Here is a 21,114-nt window from a genome sequence, read left to right on the forward strand (position 1 = left end):
GAAATTGTTTAAGATAAGTTAACATAACAGTTAAGTTGCTACTCCTAAACAAAGTTAATGGGAATTATCTTAAATGTATTCTTATGTTCTCACTGTGGCTACTGAGTAATTTGAAGTCATTTGTGAACTTATACTCGCTGCCATATCTTTCTGATCTTAACATTTTGAAGATAAGCAAAATTAAGCTTTCCTTTTCTATTGCACATTGACAGTGCCTTATCAGTTTGTGTTCATGCTTGTCCTTTGCTAGATGGTTGATATTTTACCTTTCTCTATGACCCAAATAAGGTCCCCTTCCCCTATGTGAACAATACACAGCTGTTCCATACACTGTGTTTCTCTAGCTTGGTGTGTGTATTGTAGTCTGTTTCCCAGGCTATGTCTGGCTCTCTCGCTGGGTTAGAAGTCTTTACTATAATTTGTTTCTCTGGCTCCTTATGATCCTCTGTGTATCTGGCTGGGTTTTTACTGTAGTATGTGTATCTGTTTGTCTCTGTCTGGCTGGTTTTGTACTGTAGCATGTGTCTGTCTGTCTGTCTGGATCCGGAGTCTCTTCATTTCCTGCTGGGAGTCGGCGCATGTGACCGCTCTCCACAGAGTCCAATCAGAATGTGTGTGATTGCTTCTGTTCCACCTTCACTGTTCCTCCCTCACCATTCTAACATCAGCGTGTCCCAGTATCAGGATTAATCAACTTTTTATCCTCAGTTCTATACTCCCCACCATTCTACCCTTCCTGTTCCTCTCAGATTCCTCCACTTTGGCCTATTCCACTCGCTCTGTTCTTGTTGTAAAAAACAAAAGGTTTATTACATTTACATTTACATAATTTAGCAGATGCTCTTATCCAGAGCAACTTACAAATTGGTGCATTCAACTTATGATAGCCAGTGGGACAACCACTTTTTTTATGGGGGGTGGGGGAAGAAGGATTACTTTATACTATTCCAGGTATTCCTTAAAGAGGTAGGGTTTCAAGTGTCTCCGGAAGGTGGTCAGTGACTCCGCTGTCCTGGCGTCGTGGGGGAGCTTGTTCCACCATTGGGGTGCCAGAGCAGCGAATAGCTTTGACTGGGCTGAGCGGGAACTGTGCTTCCGTAGAGGTAGGGGAGCTAGCAGGCCATAGTTGGATGAACGTAGTGCCCTCGTTTGGGTGTAGGGTCTGATCAGAGCCTGAAGGTAAGGAGGTGCCGTTCCCCTCACAGCTCCGTAGGCAAGCACCATGGTCTTGTAGTAGATGCGAGCCTCAACTGGAAGCCAGTGGAGTGTGCGGAGGAGCGGGGTGACATGAGAGAACTTGGGAAGGTTGAACACCAGACGGGCTGCAGTGTTCTGGATAAGTTGTAGGGGTTTAATGGCGCAGGGAGCCCAGCCAACAGCGAGTTGCAGTAATCCAGACGGGAGATGACAAGTGCCTGGATTAGGACCTGTGCCGCTTTCTGTGTAAGGTAGGGTCATACTCTGCAAATGTTGTAAAGCATGAACCTGCAGGATCGGGTCACCACTTTGATGTTAGCGGAGAATGACGGGGGGTTGTCCAGGGTCACGCCAAGGTTCTTTGCACTCTGGGAGGAGGACGCAATGGAGTTGTCAACCGTGATGGCTAGATCATGGAGCGGGCAGTTCTTCCCCGGGAGGAAGAGCAGCTCCGTCTTGTCGAGGTTCAGCTTGAGGTGGTGATCCGACATCCACACTGATATGTCTGCCAGACATGCAGAGATGCGATTCGCCACCTGGTTATCAGAAGGGGGAAAGGAGAAAGTTAATTGTGTGTAGTCTGCGTAGCAATGATAGGAGAGACCATGTGAGGATATGACAGAGCCAAGTGTCTTGATGTATAGAGAGAATAGGAGAGGGCCTAGAACTGAGCCCTGGGGGACACCAGTGGTGAGAGCATGTGGTGTGGAGACAGATTCTCGCCACGCCACCTGGTAGGAGCGACCTGTCTGGTAGGACGCAATCCAAGAGTGAGCAGCGCCAGAGATGCCCATCTCGGAGAGGGTGGAGAGGAGGATCTGATGGTTCACAGTATCAAAGGCAGCGGATAGGTCTAGAAGCATAAGAGCAGAGGAGAGAGAGTTAGCTTTAGCAGTGCGGAGAGCCTCCGTGACACAGAGAAGTGCAGTCTCAGTTGAATGACCAGTCTTGAAACCTGACTGGTTTGGATCAAGAAGGTAATTCTGAGAGAGATAGCAGGATAGTTGGCTAGAGACGGCACGCTCAAGAGTTTTGGAGAGAAAAGAAAGAAGGGATACTGGTCTGTAGTTGTTGACATCGGAGGGATTGAGTGTAGGTTTAATGAGGAGGGGTGCAACTCTCACTCTTGAAGATGGAAGGGACATGGCCAGCGGTCAAGGATGAGTTGATGAGCGAGGTGAGGTAAGGGAGAAGGTCTCCGGAAATGGTCTGGAGAAGAGAGGAGGGGGTAGGGTCAAGCGGGCAGGTTGTTGGGCAGCCGGCTGTCACAAGTTGCAAGATTTCATCTGGAGAGAGAGGGGAGAAAGAAGTCAAAGCATAGGGTAGGGCAGTGTGAGCTGGACCAGCGGTGTCATTTGACTTAATAAATGAGGATCGGATGTCGTCAACCTTCTTTTCAAAATGGTTGACGAAATCATCCACAGAGAGGGAGGAGGGAGGGGGAGGAGGAGGATGATTCAGCAGGGAGGAGAAGGTGGCAAAGAGCTTCCTAGAGTTAGAGGCAGAGGCTTGAAATTTAGAATGGTAGAAAGTGGCTTTAGCAGCGGAAACAGAGGAAGAGAATGTAGAGAGGAGGGAGTGAAAAGATGACAGGTCCGCAGGGAGTCTAGTTTTCCTCCATTTCCGCTCGGCTGCCCGGAGCCCTCTTCTGTGAGCTCGCAATGAGTCGTCAAGCCACGGAGCAGGAGGGGAGGACCGAGCCGGCCGGGAGGATAGGGGACATAGATAGTCAAAAGATGCAGAAAGGGAGGAGAGGAGAGTTGAGGAGGCAGAATCAGGAGATCAGAGGGAGAAGGATTTAGCAGAGGTATGAGATGATAGGATGGAAGAGGAGAGAGTAGCGGGAGAGAGACAGCGATGGTTGCGACGGCACATTACCATCTGAGTAGGGGCAGAGTGAGTAGTGTTGGAGGAGAGCGAGAGAGAAAAGGATACAAAGTAGTGGTCGGAGACTTGGAGGGGAGTTGCAGTGAGATTAGTAGAAGAACAGCATCTAGTAAAGATGAGGTCAAGCATATTGCCTGCCTTGTGAGTAGGGGGGGACGGTGAGAGGGTGAGGTCAAAAGAGGAAAGGAGTGGAAAAAAGGAGACAGAGAGAAATGAGTCAAAGGCAGACGTAGGGAGGTTAAAGTCACCCAGAACTGTGAGGGGTGAGCCATCCTCAGGAAAGGAACTTATCAAGGCATCAAGCTCATTGATGAACTCTCCAAGGGAACCTGGAGGGCGATAAATGACAAGGATGTTAAGCTTGAATGGGCTAGTGACAGTGACAGCATGGAATTCAAATGAGGAGATAGACAGATGGGTCAGGGGAAAAAGAGAGAATGTCCACTTGGGAGAGATGAGGATTCCTGTGCCAACGCCGCACTGACCAGATGCTCTCGGGGTATGCGAGAACACATGGTCAGACGAGGAAAGAGCAGTAGGAGTAGCAGTGTTTTCTGTGGTAATCCATGTTTCCGTCAGTGCCAAGAAGTCAAGGGACTGGAGGGTAGCATAGGCTGAGATGAACTCTGCCTTGTTGGCCACAGAACGGCAGTTCCAGAGGCTGCCGGAGACCTGGAACTCCACGTGGGTCGTGCGCGCAGGGACCACCAGATTAGAGTGGCAGCAGCCACGTGGTGTGAAGCGTTTGTATGGCCTGTGCAGAGAGGAGAGAACAGGGAAAGACAGACACATAGTTGACAGGCTACAGAGAAAGGCTACAATAATGCAAAGGAGATCGGAATGAAATGAACTAAACATCTGGGAAAGCGAGAGAGCGGGGCCTCCCTCACTTACGTTTCACTGAAACACTCAAATATAACTCTCCCAACTTCCACTTTAGAAATTATAATTGTTGTAAACTACAGCGGTTCAGTTTTCTAGGAATAGACTCTAACTTAGTTTATTCAGCTAGCTAACTTGGTACAGTATTCTTCCGTGAAAACCGTCCAGGGCACCAAATCCTATGACGCCATAGCCAACTAGCATGCCAGCCTCCAATAACACGGTTTAGCACCAATACTCGGTTACCACAAACCACCAGTGTGTTAACACGCCAAACAGATCATTCGTGTCCGTTTCTAACGTTGTGTAAAGTTTTGGGTTAGTTTTGACAGTTTGAGTGAGTACGTCGTCAACTTATTCAGCCAGTTAGTTAGCTAGAATAGTTAGCATACTAGCTAGCCATTGCTCTCTGCCAACGAACTAACCCCTCCTCCCACGGCACAAATCACACAGAGAGAGCCAAGCTAATGTTAACTAGTCACCCATGTCCCGAATTCCCTTGAACGACTCTGGTTACCAGTATGTAAAAACAAAACAAAAATAAATGTAGGTTATAACTTACCCTTAGTAGCTACTGTTAGCCAGTTAAGTGCAAAGCTAGCCACTGAATCGATTCAGCCAGGGGGGGTGTTCAGCCAGGGGGGTACGCCGAAGCAATTGAATAACCGAAGGAGAGTAGGGGAAAAGTGGAGGAGGCATTCCCTAGAACAGGCTCTGGGTGTATGGGAGCTCTCATGTCACGTACTGAGTCAACGTGGACTGTAATAGTACTACCAGTTCATTCAATGTCCCATGGCTGGTGTCAATGGCTGGTGTTAATGGGAAAGGACTTTTAGACTCAGATGGTAATGTACAACTTGTACAGTTTTCTGTGAACTCCACATGTACTTCAGGTGACTTTTAGACTGCTGGCCTTCAAAAGCATAGGAAAGCTGTGTGATATAATGCACATACCTGTGATAAAAAAAAAAAGTCCTACAAACAATTGTAAGCTGCATAATATTGGGCATTTCTGTGGTTAGTGTCCTTGGATACCGAATACCAGACACAGGCAGACAGACAGGCAGAGAGACAGGCAGACAGACAGGCAGACAAAAAGACAGAGGAGTGGGCCCATCTCTGGGAGCGTGTCTCTGAACATCGACCATTTCCACTGAGCCGCAATGATAAGAGGATCACCTGGGCTCAAGCCCCAAAGCCACGCGCTACTCCCAGGCATTCAGCCTGCCAGCCTTTGAAGCAAACACTTCATCTGGTATTTCAAAAGTGACTTCCCATGAAATGGTTAGGATTTGTGAAAGATTGAGAAAATTGCTCTGAAATAACTGATTATAATTCTATTTATCGGCTGCCATGAGCGAATGGCTAAAGAGGTTACCGGAGTTAAAGAAATGAGAAGGAAATATATGGAGTAGAAATGGGTCTGACGTGAATGTGAGGTGTGAGAGGCATGAAACATGGGAAATGTTCTAATTTCTTATCAAGAATGTCTGAAGAACATGTGGCATCTAAATTCAGTATAAAGACTATTTAAAGACACATTTTAATGCCTCATCTGACTTTGTGAAAACAGTCCAGACCTAAATGGTGTTGTCTTTGAAAAGTACTATAGATATTTATTTCATGCAGATGGACTGTGTTGTTGTTTTAAAAAAAGCTTGTAGATGTGTAGCTTGCTTTAGTTGTTTTAGCCTTCTAGATGTGGTTATTGTTCCTGTGAGGCAGAGCTTACTCTCACCCTTCTCCGTCTGGTCACCCCCGACAAAACAGCAACAGAACACATAACTTCACTTTCACCTGATTCTCATTTTCCTAAAGGAACACATGGCTACCGACCCAAAGGCTTGCGTAAGTCCCCAAAACAAAACAACATGACACAGACAATGACAAATAACTCTCAGACCTCTTTTTACGACAGTCTCCATCTATTCTGCCCACTCACTGGTGACACACAGACACAGTCAGTCACACACTGTTTTTCTCCTTGTGGGAAATTAGTGTTGTTGTTTCAGCCACAGGCAGATATTCTGTCCCTTCAGCTCTGTTAGATGTAGCTTTGTTTTGTCTGGGCCAGTGATAAGTAAAATTGTGGCCCAGGACCCATTCAGGCCCGCTAGATGAAGGCTACCAGTGTGGATATAGGTGCTGGGAATATAGACTGTCTTTGGAAAAACAGAGAGCTCAACCCCATGTATCTAGGTGCTGTCAATCAAGCACTAAGGTTAGTGGAGAGACCCCATTGGATCAACTGAATGATAACCCCCCCATAAGTTCACAAAATTGTGTTTGTAGTACGTAGTGAGCTGGCTGGGATTGTTGTGCTGGTCTGACTATTCTGTGTTTGTCAGAGGTCAAGAGAAACCACCCCCACTACCCATCTCTCCACATAACCTCTACTTTCTCTGTTATTGCTTTGGGCATCCCACCTTACCGCCATGGTTTATTTCAGTGACTGCAATGCTCTAAAGGTAACACCACACACAGAGCGTGATAAAGTGAGCACTATGGTATTGTGGAGTCTGGCAGCCCACACTGTGGCAATAGGGAGAGTCCCCGGAAAGGCTCTCTGGAAACCACACACACACACAGACAGAGTGACACACAGTATCATGCCACCAGTATTTACCACCACAACTTGTTGTGCCTATGGGGGCAGTGACTCAGCTGGAATCCTACTCAGGGTTGTTGTTCCTAGCGCTGTGACACAGCACATGATAACAAAGCCCTGCCAGCTTACTGAAGATAGCATCAGAACACCCCCCCCACTTCTCCTCTCCTCCTCTCCTCCTGGCAAAACCTTCCAGCTTCATTTCCCCCGTTCTTTTCTGTTCTTTCGTGTGAGTGCAATAACCGAAAGAGAAGAGAAGGGGGAGGGGCAAAAGTACTTCCCCGCCACCCCGTGTTTGTTTGTGTTCCTTATCTCCACTTTTTTTCTTTCCCTCCTTTCTTTCTCCTGGAGATTTGCGTATTAAGGAGTTCTGGATGACTTGCTGTCTATTATTCTGATCAGGGACTTTGAAGGTGCGAGGCAGGCTGCACAAAAGGTCACCACAGGATCCCCCCTAATGACTTCAAGCTGTTGGCAGGCAAAGGGGGAGAAGGGGAGGGAAGAGGGAGGAAGGGAGGGTACGGAGTATGGCTGAGACTGCCTGCCTGCCTGCCTGCCTCTCTGCCTGCCTGGCTGGCTGGGCCCTTCACGGTTCTCCCAGAACCCCATAGAAGGAATTCCTTCTTGGGAAATGGGAGCCACCAGGCAAAGCAACCCTCTCTTCTCCACGTTCATAATGTCGCTGTTTGTTTTTGTGTTGTGGACTGGGCCACTTTGGTGACTTAAGTGAACTTTTGTGAGCTCCCCCACCCCACGCCTACACCTTCCCATTCCCTCCATTACCCATATTCTTCCATAATATGGCCTTGTTTTCCCTGTGTCATTATTGCTCTGTTTGTCTCTTTCCAGTTTCATAGAACTCTTCCTTTCCATTGGTTTATTCACTGAGACAGGGTGTTTTCCTCCTCTCCCAAACATGCACTTTGCAGCCCGTGTTTTTCTGTAGACATTGCTACTAGTGACTGTTGCTGTGTTTACATTTACTCTAACTTCTACAAGTTCCACCAGGGAGAAACTTCAAACAGACATACCTTTTTAAGTTTAAAGAAAATGTTGATACACCAAATTAAAGAGAAAAAATGCAGCTAAATAAATGTCAGGCCAGCTGAGGTTTGTTCAGCGAAAATGAACTACCTTTTTTGTCGCGCTGCTACATTTCTACACAAACAGACACCAATTAAGACTGACACATCACACCTTTACAAAAAGGTCATGACTGAGTCAAATCAGCAATAAAGACTTACATACATTTTCTCTTAGTTTTTTGGGGTTTTCATACACTTTGTTGTTTTTCATAGAAATGACCCTCTCAGATCTTAAAGGCAAGAGTTCAACCAATTACCCCACAATGCAGTGTTATTGTTCTGGGATTCTGCATTACATTTGAGTCATTTAGCAGACACTCTTATCCAGAGCGACTTACAGTTAGTGAGTGCATACATTTTCATACTGGCCCCCCGTGGGAATCGAACCCACAACCCTGGTGTTGCAAACACCATGCTCTACCAACTGAGCTACACGGGACCATCCCTTCTATAATCCTATCAAGGTTGTTCAGTTTATATCAAGTAGTAGTGATTGAACCAATGACCTTGGAATTATGGAGAGTAAAAAGCTGATGTAAAAAGGGCTTTATAAATACATTTGATTGAGAGGGTTGGGAGAGTAGCAGAAAATGTTTCCTGTTTGTTGACTTGGGGATTTTCCTTTCACACCCGATGATGCACCTGGATAGGAAAAAGTGTATTTATCCGTTATTTATTGGCATAGCTATTACTCATCTGAGAATCAAATCATGATAATTCATTACTGCGTCAAGTGAGCTGTACATGTACATCACAGGCGACTGGTGGGGCACCTTAATTGGAGAGGACGGGTTCATAGTAATGGCTGAAACGGAATAAATGGAATAATAATAATAATAATGTTATCGAACTCATCAAACACATGGTTTCCATTCTATTCATGCCATTCCAGCCATTATTTTGAGCCGTCCTCCCCTCCGCAGCCTCTTGTGATTTACATTCACCAAGCCGGATAGTAGACAAAATATGCAATTCAGGCAATAAAAAGGCCAGCCCCTCCATACTGGTCCTTCCTCTGTGACTCACCTTGTTTTGGGCTAGGCTGCAAGTACACGGTTCCACTGGTGCCTCTTAATCTGGATCCCTTGAATCGTGGAAACTAATCATTCTGGGAAATTACATGATTGCGGAGAACACAACTACCTGGGCAGTTCTACTGTGAACCAGTGCTCAGAAGCAATAGACTGCTGTCAGTTTCTTTCTCAATGGAAGCTCTGAGCATCACTGAAGTGTCTTTGATTAAACCATCTTGTGCTCTCAAGTCCTTGGGCATCCAGCCCTATCATGCCCCATTCAGTTTCACCGCGGTCACAGCGTATATTGGCTAACTGCATGTAGAGAGTGTGCTGCATCAACAGCTCTTATTTTTAAATGTCTGAGGGCAACTGAGTTTGACTTCGGCTCCCTGTGCCAAGACCCTGCCAAGGCAATTAAGGGAAGAGAAGCAATGGTGGGGGCCCAGGGCCAGTGTCCAGCAGTGGAGCAGCACAGGATAATTCTGGTCGGCAAGCATTAAGTGTTGGTTAGGTACCTGCCTTTTTTATAAGACTTAATTATCAACGTATGCCTGTGCTGCCACGCAATGTTTACAGCAATAAAACCCCATCCTTAAACGAGCAGTTCAGGCCTTCCAAATAGTTTTCTTTAATACTGGTCTTAAAGGGGGAAGAGAGGAGGCATGGTGCGGACCAGGTGTGGGGGAGAGTAGGATGGAGGTATGGAGGGGGTTGTTGAACAAAACAAGCTTCTGGGAGGTGGGAAGATGGGGAGGGGGGTTCTCCACAGCTGAGCAAAGATAGTAACTCTCCAGGGGAATCACGCTCCCCGCAGGTTTAGGAGCCTTGGCTGTTTGCTCACGTCGAGTGCCGGGCGCTAGCGAAGTCAAAACCTGCCCTTCTCTCTCTCATTGGAACATTCTTTCTCTTTGATTCATTCTTTCTCTTTCTTTATTTCTCTCACTCTCTTTCTTTATTTATCTCACTTTATTTCTCTCACTCTTGCTAATTCTCTCTCTTGCATGCACTCTCTTTCACTTTCTCTCTTTATCTCTCCCTTTTGGTCTTTCGTGCTCTCTCCGCTCTCTCCCTCTTCCATGTATACTTTCTCCCTTCCCCTTTCTCCCCCTCTATCTCCCTCTCTCCTGTGTTTGTTGTTATAAAAACATGTATCTGTGTGCAGTGACGAGTGATCACCAGCGGTTCTCATTGGAATAACACAATTAGTGCTGGTGTGTTTTATCAGCTTGCCTGTGTTCATAGGAGTTGAGGTTATGTGAATAATAATGATACAGAGAGGTGATCATTACAGTCAATGTGTTTAAATACCAAAACAAAGCTTGATTTCAGATGTGAGATTCCCTTTTTTCATGATCTCTAAATAAGCCACTTAGGACTGTTAGGAAGAATGTAGCTTATATAACGATACATATTATGTTTTGTTATCAATTGAATGTGTTACCCAATGAACAGGGCCGGGTGTCTTGTTGTTGTTAATTGTGTGTGTGTGTGTGTAAAATTGTATTATGTGTGTGTGTTTGTGCACACAAGTGTGATAGTAGTCCTCCCCTTCCACAGCCTCCCAACCACTGAAACACTTTCCTCCCCTGAGCATCAAATCAAATAAAACATTTTTTTTCACATGCGCCGAATACAACAGGTGTAGACCTTACAGTGAAATGCTTACTTACAAGCCCTTAACCAACAATGCAGTTTTAAGAAAGAATACATGTTTTATTTGATTTTATATACAATAAAATACAATATAAAATAATACGAAATAAATGTCTGGCATGATTCTGGCCTGTTTCTGGAGGTGGGGGTCATGGGCTCTGATGTGCCTACTCTTTCACAGGGGCTTTCATGTTGCTGTGGGTGTCCTCCTTGGCCCATCGCCTGGCCCTGGGACATCCACGGGGCCCCTGGCCCCCACTCAGCCCCCGTTCCCGGCCACCCTCTGAGAGCCCCGATCAGGGCCAGATGTGGCAGCTGGTCCAGCCACCCTGGAGGTCAAGGTCACAGGAACCCATATCAAATTTGACACCCACCATCTCTCTCGACCAGATAGAGAGATACTCACACAGAGGGAGAGGGAAGAGGGAGGGAGGAAAGGGTGTGGTGATAGGATTGTGGGAGAGAGGGAGAGTAGAGAGAGAATGGTGGCTAAACTGACAGAGAGAGGGAGAGAGAGAAAGTGTGAAGCAGACAGGAGGAGGAGGAGGAGGAAATTGGAGTGGGGTGTTTTTTGCCCCATGCCTGGTTCTAAAGAGGCACAGAGGAAACCCTGTTCATGCGATTGACAGCTGTTTCTGAAGTGTGTCCGGCCTGTGCTTGTAAAGTCATCACATGGAGGGCCCGTTTTCTCAGACGAGCCTGGCGTTGGCCGCCCAACCCTCGCCCATTAGGAAATCCCTCTCACAAACAACTTGGTTTAATACCCTATTTCAAAGACGGACCTGCGTCATCGTGCCTCAGCCACTGGTGCACTCTCCCTCTTTCAGCCCCAGTGCCCCAATGTCTACTCTACATGCCCCCAATGGCCCTGAAGGCCCGAGTCCCAGCCAGGCTATTGGTGGGCTTCCCTGGATGTAAGTTATGTACTGTACTGCACTGTATATACCACCCAGGGTTACCATGACATTGGCGGCCATAGGGGAATGTCTCGACTCTCAAGGGATCCTCTGACCAATGATGTTCTGAAGAATCTTGCCCTTTTGCTGTTCTTTGCTGTCCTCTACTGTTCTGTGCTGGATGTCCTTCATACCAGCCAATAAACTAGCTACTTGTGTTGGCCCATGACTTAGTGAATTTGATGTTATTACCGTAGTCAGGGTTTTGTTGTACAGTATGTTGCCATAACAACAAACAATTCAATTTTCAGATAAAAGGAGGATGAGACACTGACTGCTGAAGTCTGAAGTCATCCCATACCAGCCAACAGCCTTCCTAATTGTGCTAGCTAATAGGCCTAGTCTTTCCTAATGACTCAGTTTATTTGTTACCCCATTGCTGCTTTATTTGTTGCGGTAGCCAACGTTTCTATACCGTCACTACTCTGGCCCTTCTGTCAAAGCCACCACTTAGAACCCTAATAGGAAAACGAGACACAAGCAGCACACCCAAATGCAGAATAAAGACGTACTCTGGTCTGAATCCGCCAGGCGCTGGCTGGAGACACATGTGTTCCTAGTTTCGAGCGACTGGGGATGCATTGTGTGTACCCAAACAGCTGAAGCAGGCCCTTGGAGAGGCAACACAGCAGCAGCTGGTGCCGCTGACGCACCGCCGATGCACGCCTGTGACGTCAAACTCTACACACTGGCTGCGGCCTATGGTAGGCAGGGTCTATTTCGAATGTGTTTCTGGGCACACGTCACTTCATGGAGGATTGACACTTCACAACACTCGTAGTACTCCTCCACATACCGCGACGGGATTGGATAGCAGCAGTTGGCTCGTGTTTGTCAAGCGACGTTTCCTGCTAGTGGAGTTGACGCTGAGGCATCTGACACTATTACCACTGTTGTTAATGGCTCTTTAGGAATGTATCAGCACTCTTACACTGCCACAGTCTTCCTAAAAGTGTTGGAACCCTGGATAAATGTAATACAGACTATTACAGACTATTATACTACTATAATAATACTATAGACATCGTTAACACTACGTATGTACGAATCCTATAACAACCAATTATTATTTATAGAGATTTAATTGTCTTTGTCTTTGTTTATAGATTTAACATTGTATGTGTCTCTGTGTGTCCCCTCCAGGTAATCCCATTCCCCATGACCTGTGACATACGGGAAGACTGTGCCTGCCGAGACCCCAAAGCTGCAGAGAACAGGAAAGACGAGCACGTCCACTCCCTGGGGTGACCGACCTTGCCCCCCACCGGACCCTCGCCCCAAAACCACCCACACCTGGACTGGGACCGAAGGCGACCAGCCGTCCCCTTCCTCCCCCTAATCTCCTCCACATGCTGCTTTACAGGAGTAGCTCTCCACCCATACTGCACCCCCCTAACAGACACCTGCTTCCTACTTCTCCACATTGGGAAAGATGAACAAACCAGACTAGATAGGCTATAACGGAAAACCCATTTCTCAAAGAAAGGAAAGAATCTGCAAAGTCACCAACCACCAAAACATCTACAGCAAGAGAAAAAAAGAAAACACAAATACAATTTTATTTTGGAATGAACGACATATAATTTTTTTTACCCAAAACAAACCAAGCCTGGATAGCATGCCTTTTGTTCAGTTTTGTGCCAGCTTCCATATCCATTTAATGCCATACAATCTCATGTGATTTTCTTTCAGACCCCCCCACCCCCAAAAGAAAGTGAGAAACGTTATCCACAACATATGGAATCTTTCTTTGTGGGGCTCGGAGGGTATACTGAAGTCATCAATGGTGGCACTGAATGACAGACAGAAGGACTATTGCCAAAATAACTGATAGTATGAACACACTTGACGTACCCTCATGTTGTATTGCTCCAGAGCTGGTGAGAGTGCCATTCCTGGAGACAGCACAGCACAGGGATCAGGCTGACAGTTCGTGCCCTCTGCCTTCTCTTGATGGAAATGCGTTTTATTTTTCTTCATATATCACAGGCTTAGAAGCTCTGCTCTTACACAGATGTGAAATATGAAAGATAAGGAGTTGGTGGTGATATAGGCGGCCATATTGATAAAGAGATTCAAACCAGAGAAGTCTATCTCAATAGTTCTAACATATTACAGGAAGTGATATCACATGAAATGAAGACAAATTGCAATGCAAAAAAATATATATATATGCGTGTTAGTATGGCTGCTGCTGCTACTACTTTTGCTGCTACTTTGCCATATGACCGACTGCATACTATTACTACCCAGTGAGGTTGGACGGAGCCAGCCCCGTCTGCCTTAATGCTTACCTCCTAACACCATGCATTAGTGGACACTTATATCTGCATGTACAGTACACTCAACTCAAACCTAGAATAAACACTCCTGCAACATTGCAAACGGTTAGTAGAGAAAAAATACAGTTGCAATAGCCCCATAATGTTGACGTCTATCCTCAGAAAACAAAACACCTCACATTTCCATTTCTATATCCTTTGGTTTATGCAGTCCAATAGGCCTAAGACTTCATAGATAAATAACCTATCAGAGAATATACCAGAACATTTTCCCCAAAAGCAATGTTGACTCAATACAAATAGTCAATACATATTACTGAATTTATAATGACTTCAAGAATTTGATTGACAATGAAAACACAGTTATAACCTCGTCAATGTAGTCAATGTTCATTCACAACTATATCCTCAAACGGTTTTCAGCGGCATAGCATAGCCTTGACTTCAATAGGCTTAGTTCAATAGTACATACACATACAAACAACATGGAGGCTTTCCTCATTTTAGTATAGACATTTGGATGTATTCGTTGTCAACAAGTAGCGTTTAGAACAGCAGTAGTAGTAGTACAGTATATGCCCTTGAATAGAACCCTTAAACTCTCTCATCTGGTATGGACCAATGGGATGGTCCCTTTGACTCCTCAAGATAGGCTGCTATAAGGCATTCCAGAATATTCCCATACACCTTTCAGTTCTGACCAATCACAGGTCATCATAGATACAGACTGAGTAGAGAGATAGTAGGACAATACCACGTCACACAGTAAAGTAGGGAGACATTTCAACGTCAAATGTACAATGTAAATATGACATTTTCAGTGTAAAACTGCTTTTTGAAAAAAAAAAAAAACTTTACAATTGTTCTCCTGTTGAAATTTTTCTCATTTATGTTTCATTTTTACATAATGTCGTAATATTTCATCAGTATTTGTATTATTTACCTCAGTTACTGCACTTTTAGGTTGCCTTTTAAGAAGAAAAATATATGTCAAAACGTTTAGAAGCTGCTATTGTCAGAAAGGTGATTTGAAAAAGTGTATGATGTTTTTGTCATTTGACACTCCTATGCTATTACTATTAGCTTTCCTGTGATTAGCATCGTTGTATTCCCACTCGTATCCATTATCATATGATTACGATATTATTGTATCAAGGCTATATTATGTAGGTTCCAATCTAAAAAAGTCAGATGTACACGTTTTGAAATATTATACATGATATGTAAGCATTTATGTATTTTGTGTTCCTCCTGGTTAGGAGACAAACTTTTATTTTTGCTCCATGGTTTGTGTAATCCACCATCTTATGTATTTGATGCAAATGGTGGCATGGAAACCATGGAACGTCAAGGAGAACAGATGAGTGTGAAGAAACTACCAAAAAAAAAGGGACTAGAAAGTTGCAGATTTTAAAGACTTTAAAAACCTGAGTGACGAAACTGTGGAGACTACATTCATTGTTATATAGCCTACATCAGCTTCGACAATTGTGCATTTAACACTTTATACAATATATAGCCCAGGTAAAGTTAACTGTATTATGTTGATATAATCAAATGGTATGTAATAATACTTCAAATACTGCTGCTTTCATTAGAGATATTACCAGTAGGGAGAGATTGAACAGCAATCACTACACAAAGCCAACAACCGTACTGTGGATCATCATCACCTGCCAACACTCCCACAGGATTTGTAAAAAGCCATCCATGGATTTATTTAAGGGTTATCTTGCCATTGGACCCTCCCTTCATCCTCAAACTGGACAAACATTACAGGCTGATGACCTGTCATCTCTTTCACCCCCTCTTTCTTTCACTTATCTAGAGCTCCTGTCTTCGACACTGTCTTGTGTCATCATCCTCATCAATGTCATTACAAAGTCCGGAGACCAGAAACAGTGACTCTCCGAGAGAGGGATATGACAGTCTCTACAGAATGTGACTGCTTCTGTGTCAACCTGGACACAGCCCATGCTGTATGGTCTGGCTTTAGTCTTCTGATGTGTTCTCTGTATTGGACAAGGTACTGTTCCAAAGCCATAAAGCCAGGATGTTATGAAATGAAGTTTCAGATGTGATGTTTTGTATACGAGAACATCACCTCGCTACTGTAAGCCACCACAGGATACCTTTGCTGTACCTCATGCCTGTAATGTTTGCTGCTTCTATATGTTGGTATTTAGTGATTTTTGCGCAATGGTGTAAATAGTAGAACTATTTATTGAGAGTGTTATACTTTTTTAAGTTATATTTAATGTTCATGTAAATTATTTTTTACATTGCTCTTATAAACAGACATATTGGTTGTGTTAAAAACGTTTTTTTCTCTTCCTTAATTGTCATTTTATTTCTGTCACAATTTCGTTGTCACAAAGCGCTGGTCAAGGTCTTTGTCTCATTGGTCACTGGGGTAGATAGACGCTACTGTCGTCCAAGAGGATTCGCCACAGGTTTATGCAGTGCACAAGTATCAATTTTTTTATTTCTATATTACAAATCCAGAATGTACTGTCATTTTCCACATTTTATTTTATTCGATAACTCTTCAAACGTAAGCCAAACTTGCTCTAAGGGGAGAACCTATATCATGTTGAAGTAGTTGGATCCATACTCAATGAACTCTGAGGGCTACCGGAGGAGGGGGAGGAGTGGTCAGGCAGCCGGTGGTGCTCCAGGTGGGGTGATGATAGAGGGGGTAGAGCAGGGAAAGGGGTGGGATGGGTGGAGGTGGGCTGCTTTTCCTGGCGGGCCTGGGTATTTGTCCAGGTGTAAAAACTGTGTACACACAGAGCTGCTCCTGGGCCAGGGCTGACTGGAAGCGGGCCGGGGCCGATGAGTCTGACTTTCTCCTGGAGGTGGTGGCTGTTCCCTGCGGCACTCCCCTCCTGACACTCCGGGCCATCCGTCACTGTCAGGAAGAAGAAGCGGCAGGCTGGCATAGCGGTCAGGTCGGATAGGGAGTGCCATGGAGGTGAGGTGGGCCGCATGGAAGAGCAGGGAGGAGGGAGAATTGGAAGACTTCCTAACATATGAGCCCTAGTGCAGCAGGCTGAGGGACTGCCCTGTCCTTCACTCTCAGACCAAAGGAGTAAAATAATTGAACATTTGAAATACATAGCAGAGAGTCCGCTTCAATGTCTTTACATACAGTAGACATCACTTCTTATACTCCATCTTATTGTGAACGGGAGGTGATTCTCTCAAATCCAAACTAGCTACAGTGGGGAAAAAAAGTATTTAGTCAGCCACCAATTGTGCAAGTTATCCCACTTAAAAAGATGAGAGAGGCCTGTAATTTTCACCATAGGTACATGTCAACTATGACAGACAAATTGAGAAACTTTTTTCCAGAAAATCACATTGTAGGATTTTTTATGAATTTATTTGCAAATTATGGTGGAAAATAAGTATTTGGTCACCTACAAACAAGCAAGATTTCTGGCTCTCACAGACCTGTAACTTCTTCTTTAAGAGGCTCCTCTGTCCTCCACTCGTTACCTGTATTAATGGCACCTGTTTGAACTTGTTATCAGTATAAAAGTCACCTGTCCACAACCTCAAACAGTCACACTCCAAACTCCACTATGGCCAAGACCAAAGAGCTGTCAAAGGACACCAGAAACAAAATTGTAGACCTGCACCAGGCTGGGAAGACTGAATCTGCAATAGGTAAGCAGCTTGGTTTGAAGAAATCAACTGTGGGAGCAATTATTAGGAAATGGAAGACATACAAGACCACTGATAATCTCCCTCGATCTGGGGCTCCACGCAAGATCTCACCCCGTGGTCAAAATGATCACAAGAATCCCAGAACCACACGGGGGGACCTAGTGAATGACCTGCAGAGAGCTGGGACCAAAGTAAAAGCCTACAATCAGTAACACACTATGCCGCCAGGGACTCAAATCCTGCAGTGCCAGACGTGTCCCCCCTGCTTAAGCCAGTACATGTCCAGGCCCGTCTGAAGTTTGCTAGAGTGCATTTGGATGATCCAGAAGAGGATTGGGAGAATGTCATATGGTCAGATGAAACCAAAATATAACTTTTTGGTAAAAACTCAACTCGTCATGTTTGGAGGACAAAGAATGCTGAGTTGCATCCAAAGAACACCATACCTACTGTGAAGCATGGGGGTGGAAACATCATGCTTTAGGGCTGTTTTTCTGCAAAGGGACCAGGACGACTGATCCGTGTAAAGGAAAGAATGAATGGGGCCATGTATCGTGAGATTTTGAGTGAAAACCTCCTTCCATCAGCAAGGGCATTGAAGATGAAACGTGGCTGGGTCTTTCAGCATGACAATGATCCCAAACACACCGCCCGGGCAACGAAGGAGTGGCTTCGTAAGAAGCATTTCAAGGTCCTGGAGTGGCCTAGCCAGTCTCCAGATCTCAACCCCATAGAAAATCTTTGGAGGGAGTTGAAAGTCCGTGTTGCCCAGCGACAGCCCCAAAACATCACTGCTCTAGAGGAGATCTGCATGGAGGAATGGGCCAAAATACCAGTGTGTGAAAACCTTGTGAAGACTTACAGAAAACGTTTGACCTGTGTCATTGCCAACAAAGGGTATATAACAAAGTATTGAGAAACTTTTGTTATTGACCAAATACTTATTTTCCACCATAATTTGCAAATAAATTCATAAAAAATCCTACAATGTGATTTTCTGGATAAAAAAAATCTCAATTTGTCTGTCATAGTTGACGTGTACCTATGATGAAAATTACAGGCCTCTCTCATCTTTTTAAGTGGGAGAACTTGCACAATTGGTGGCTGACTAAATACTTTTTTTCCCCACTGTACATACCAGCCATGAGTAAACAGTTGAAATTCTGTGACGTTAGCTAGCTTTGCTAAAAGCAGTAGCCTTTCAGCCGCTGTGGCATCCCACCATAACCCATGGGAAGCTATGGAGACAGTGGTAGCCTAGAGGTGTCTGGCTGTAGCCCTTGAGTTTGTGGACAGACCGTTGTGGAAAAAACACTGATGTGCCATCATGTTCTTATTTTAGTTTTCTTTGTAAACTTCACTCATCAAGTACCTCTCACAGGCTCTTGATTAAAGAATGGTCCACTTGTGTTTATTTCTTATTCCCGCGCACAGAAATGAAAAATGAATGGTCCTTTTCTAAGTGGAAAAGTATCAAATCTAGTATATACATATTATGTGGATATCTAGTGGTATTATTGCAATGTTTCGTACCCGATTGTTCAGCATATATATTTTAAGATGTAAATAATTATATTCTATGATGACTGTATTGGCAAAACCATGTATCTGTTTGGGGTAGCTCTTGGGTTTTTATCAGAGGCAATATAAGAAAGATACATTGTGCATTGTGTACCATCGACGTACCACCTGAAAGTTCAAAATAATACAATACCATAATGCTTCACAACAAAGGCTTTATACAAACACTGTTGTCAATTGTCTTAAAAAAGTTATATACGAAGTCAAACGTAATTTATTTGTTGTCAAGATGAATAAAGCGTAATGTGGTCAGTTTCTGGGTCTCGGATCAGTCAGTTGAAAATACTAAAATTTGGGAGAGAAAACAAACAAAACTAGAGGAAAGCATTCATTTGAAGAGAATATCATGTTACAACACATTCTTACTATCAGACTTGGAGGATTCTAATTAAGTGATAATGCCAGAGAAGCCGGTGTTTGGAGGATATATTGGCACGGGTCTTGTGCCACTATATCCTCCAAACACCGGCTTCGAGGGCATTATCACTTTTATACAACGGGTTACCAACATATTCAAATAATGATTGGCATATTTTCATAAAAAACTTTATTTTGATGAATTTATTCATACTATTTCATCCTTCCACGAGATATAGTCCCGACACAAATCTAAGAGCTAATGATGCGTGATTTCGCCTGGCATCGAAAATGTGCTCTCTCGTCAGGACACTGTTGTTTGAGGAGCTAGCCAACAACACAGCTAACACAATCACTTCAAACTGAAGCTGGAAAGACTGCAAACTAGCTGCATTTCGTTTCGTTTGACCTGCTTTCTATTGACATTTCTTTGTATATATCCATAAAAATTATGCCAGCTGATTCATGATTTCGCCTGGCTGAGAAAAGCTGTCAGCCTGTCTGTCTCATCCTGACTGCCGACACGTTATTACTATGGGACAGCTGGAGGTCGAATTTCAATATTGAAACAATGTTGCAAATGTCGGAGAGACAGATAGCAAGATTTATACAAATCTCCACTGTTGAAAACCAAATGCAAGTCTAAAAGAAATGGGAGATAATGTCTAGATGCTTTTCACAGTGGAGATCAAGTTTATAAATTGCCTGGCTGGGCTGATGAGACAATGGATTGCGCAGTGAGATGGAACAGAGTAAATAGGCATTCTAATGCCATAGCTTTAGCCGGTAGTAACTTGTGGAATAGACAACGGCTGGAATGCTGTTTTAACCAATCAGCATCCAGGATTAGACTCACCCGTTGCATAACAGTGAACACCATTGCGCTTGAACTCACCCTCATGGAATGAATGGCACCAACCAAACACCACCTCACCTATCCTTCCTCTATACCACAGATATTTGCTTACTCTTTCCACCTTTTCCTTGGATTTAGAACTGTAAAGGTACCCATCAATACCCTTCTCTCTCTCTCTCTCTCTCTCTCTCTGTATTATATTTCCGGTGCTCTGATACATGGCAAGCAGGTGTCTGATGATGTGTACTATATTTTCATAAGGGTGGATCCTCATTCAAGATGACTATCATGTTCATTTCCCTGTCATGTATTGTGTAGAAATAAAACACTGGTTAAGTGAACGTAAGCCAAGGCAGTGTTGTCAATTTCTCCTTTACAAGTTTCCAAAACATTATTTTTTTAAAGATCAGTTTCTACATATAACCTGACATTTTCCCTTACATGGCTCATGATAACCTTGTCTAATATTATAGATGACGTAGATAGCCAATTTCCTAGAGATAATACTACAAACCTTGCATTGTATGACCCCCTGATGTTTACCTTAAAATGCATTGAAGTGTTACTCACCTGGACATCCTCAATTAGATTTTATGGATATGAAAATGTTAAAGCTACTATCAAAACAGTAGTAATGAATGAAGTGTGAATTCAAATTTAGGGCCTTCATTCCTTGACATGGAAACCTGAGCGCTGTTCTTGGCACCCCAGTGACATTAACGACCTAATTTGCGAGAATGAACATCAGGCTACTGATTCTTAAAGCACAGTTAATGTTGCATGAGTGGAAAGAGACTGGAGTGTAAAGGAATAGTTTGTGGCGTGGAGATGGAAAAAGAGAATGTTTCCCAGCACACACACAGAGAGCGAGAGATTTTACCCCTTGGAAATGAATGTAAATATTTTGTACGAGGTCCACTAGTATAAAGGGTCAGTAATGACGGTAGAAAACCTCCTGTGCATGTTGTTACTTACCTACCATAAGCAGAGTGAAGGGCTAGCTGTTGTAGGAAAGTGTTCACATGTAATCCTGAGGGACATTACATACAAGTTCACATTTGCAGCTGTTGTATTTGAATAAT

At 44.2% G+C, this 21,114-nt stretch overlaps 1 protein-coding gene across 3 annotated transcripts in view; it reads left to right on the forward strand.

Moving 5' to 3' along the window:
• LOC121541684 (pappalysin-1-like) overlaps positions 1-15,889 on the forward strand; it is a 136,830-nt gene extending 120,941 nt beyond the window's left edge. For all 3 annotated transcript variants that reach the window (XM_041850919.2, XM_041850920.2, XM_041850921.2), the window contains exon 22: positions 12,428-15,889. In XM_041850919.2, the coding sequence (XP_041706853.1) occupies positions 12,428-12,532 (105 nt within the window). In that variant the 3' untranslated portion in view covers positions 12,533-15,889. The remainder of the gene's footprint in view (positions 1-12,427) is intronic.
• The last annotated feature ends 5,225 nt before the right edge of the window (positions 15,890-21,114 follow it).

The sequence above is a fragment of the Coregonus clupeaformis genome, chromosome 27 (genome assembly GCF_020615455.1).
Source record: "Coregonus clupeaformis isolate EN_2021a chromosome 27, ASM2061545v1, whole genome shotgun sequence".
Taxonomy (NCBI): domain Eukaryota; kingdom Metazoa; phylum Chordata; class Actinopteri; order Salmoniformes; family Salmonidae; genus Coregonus; species Coregonus clupeaformis.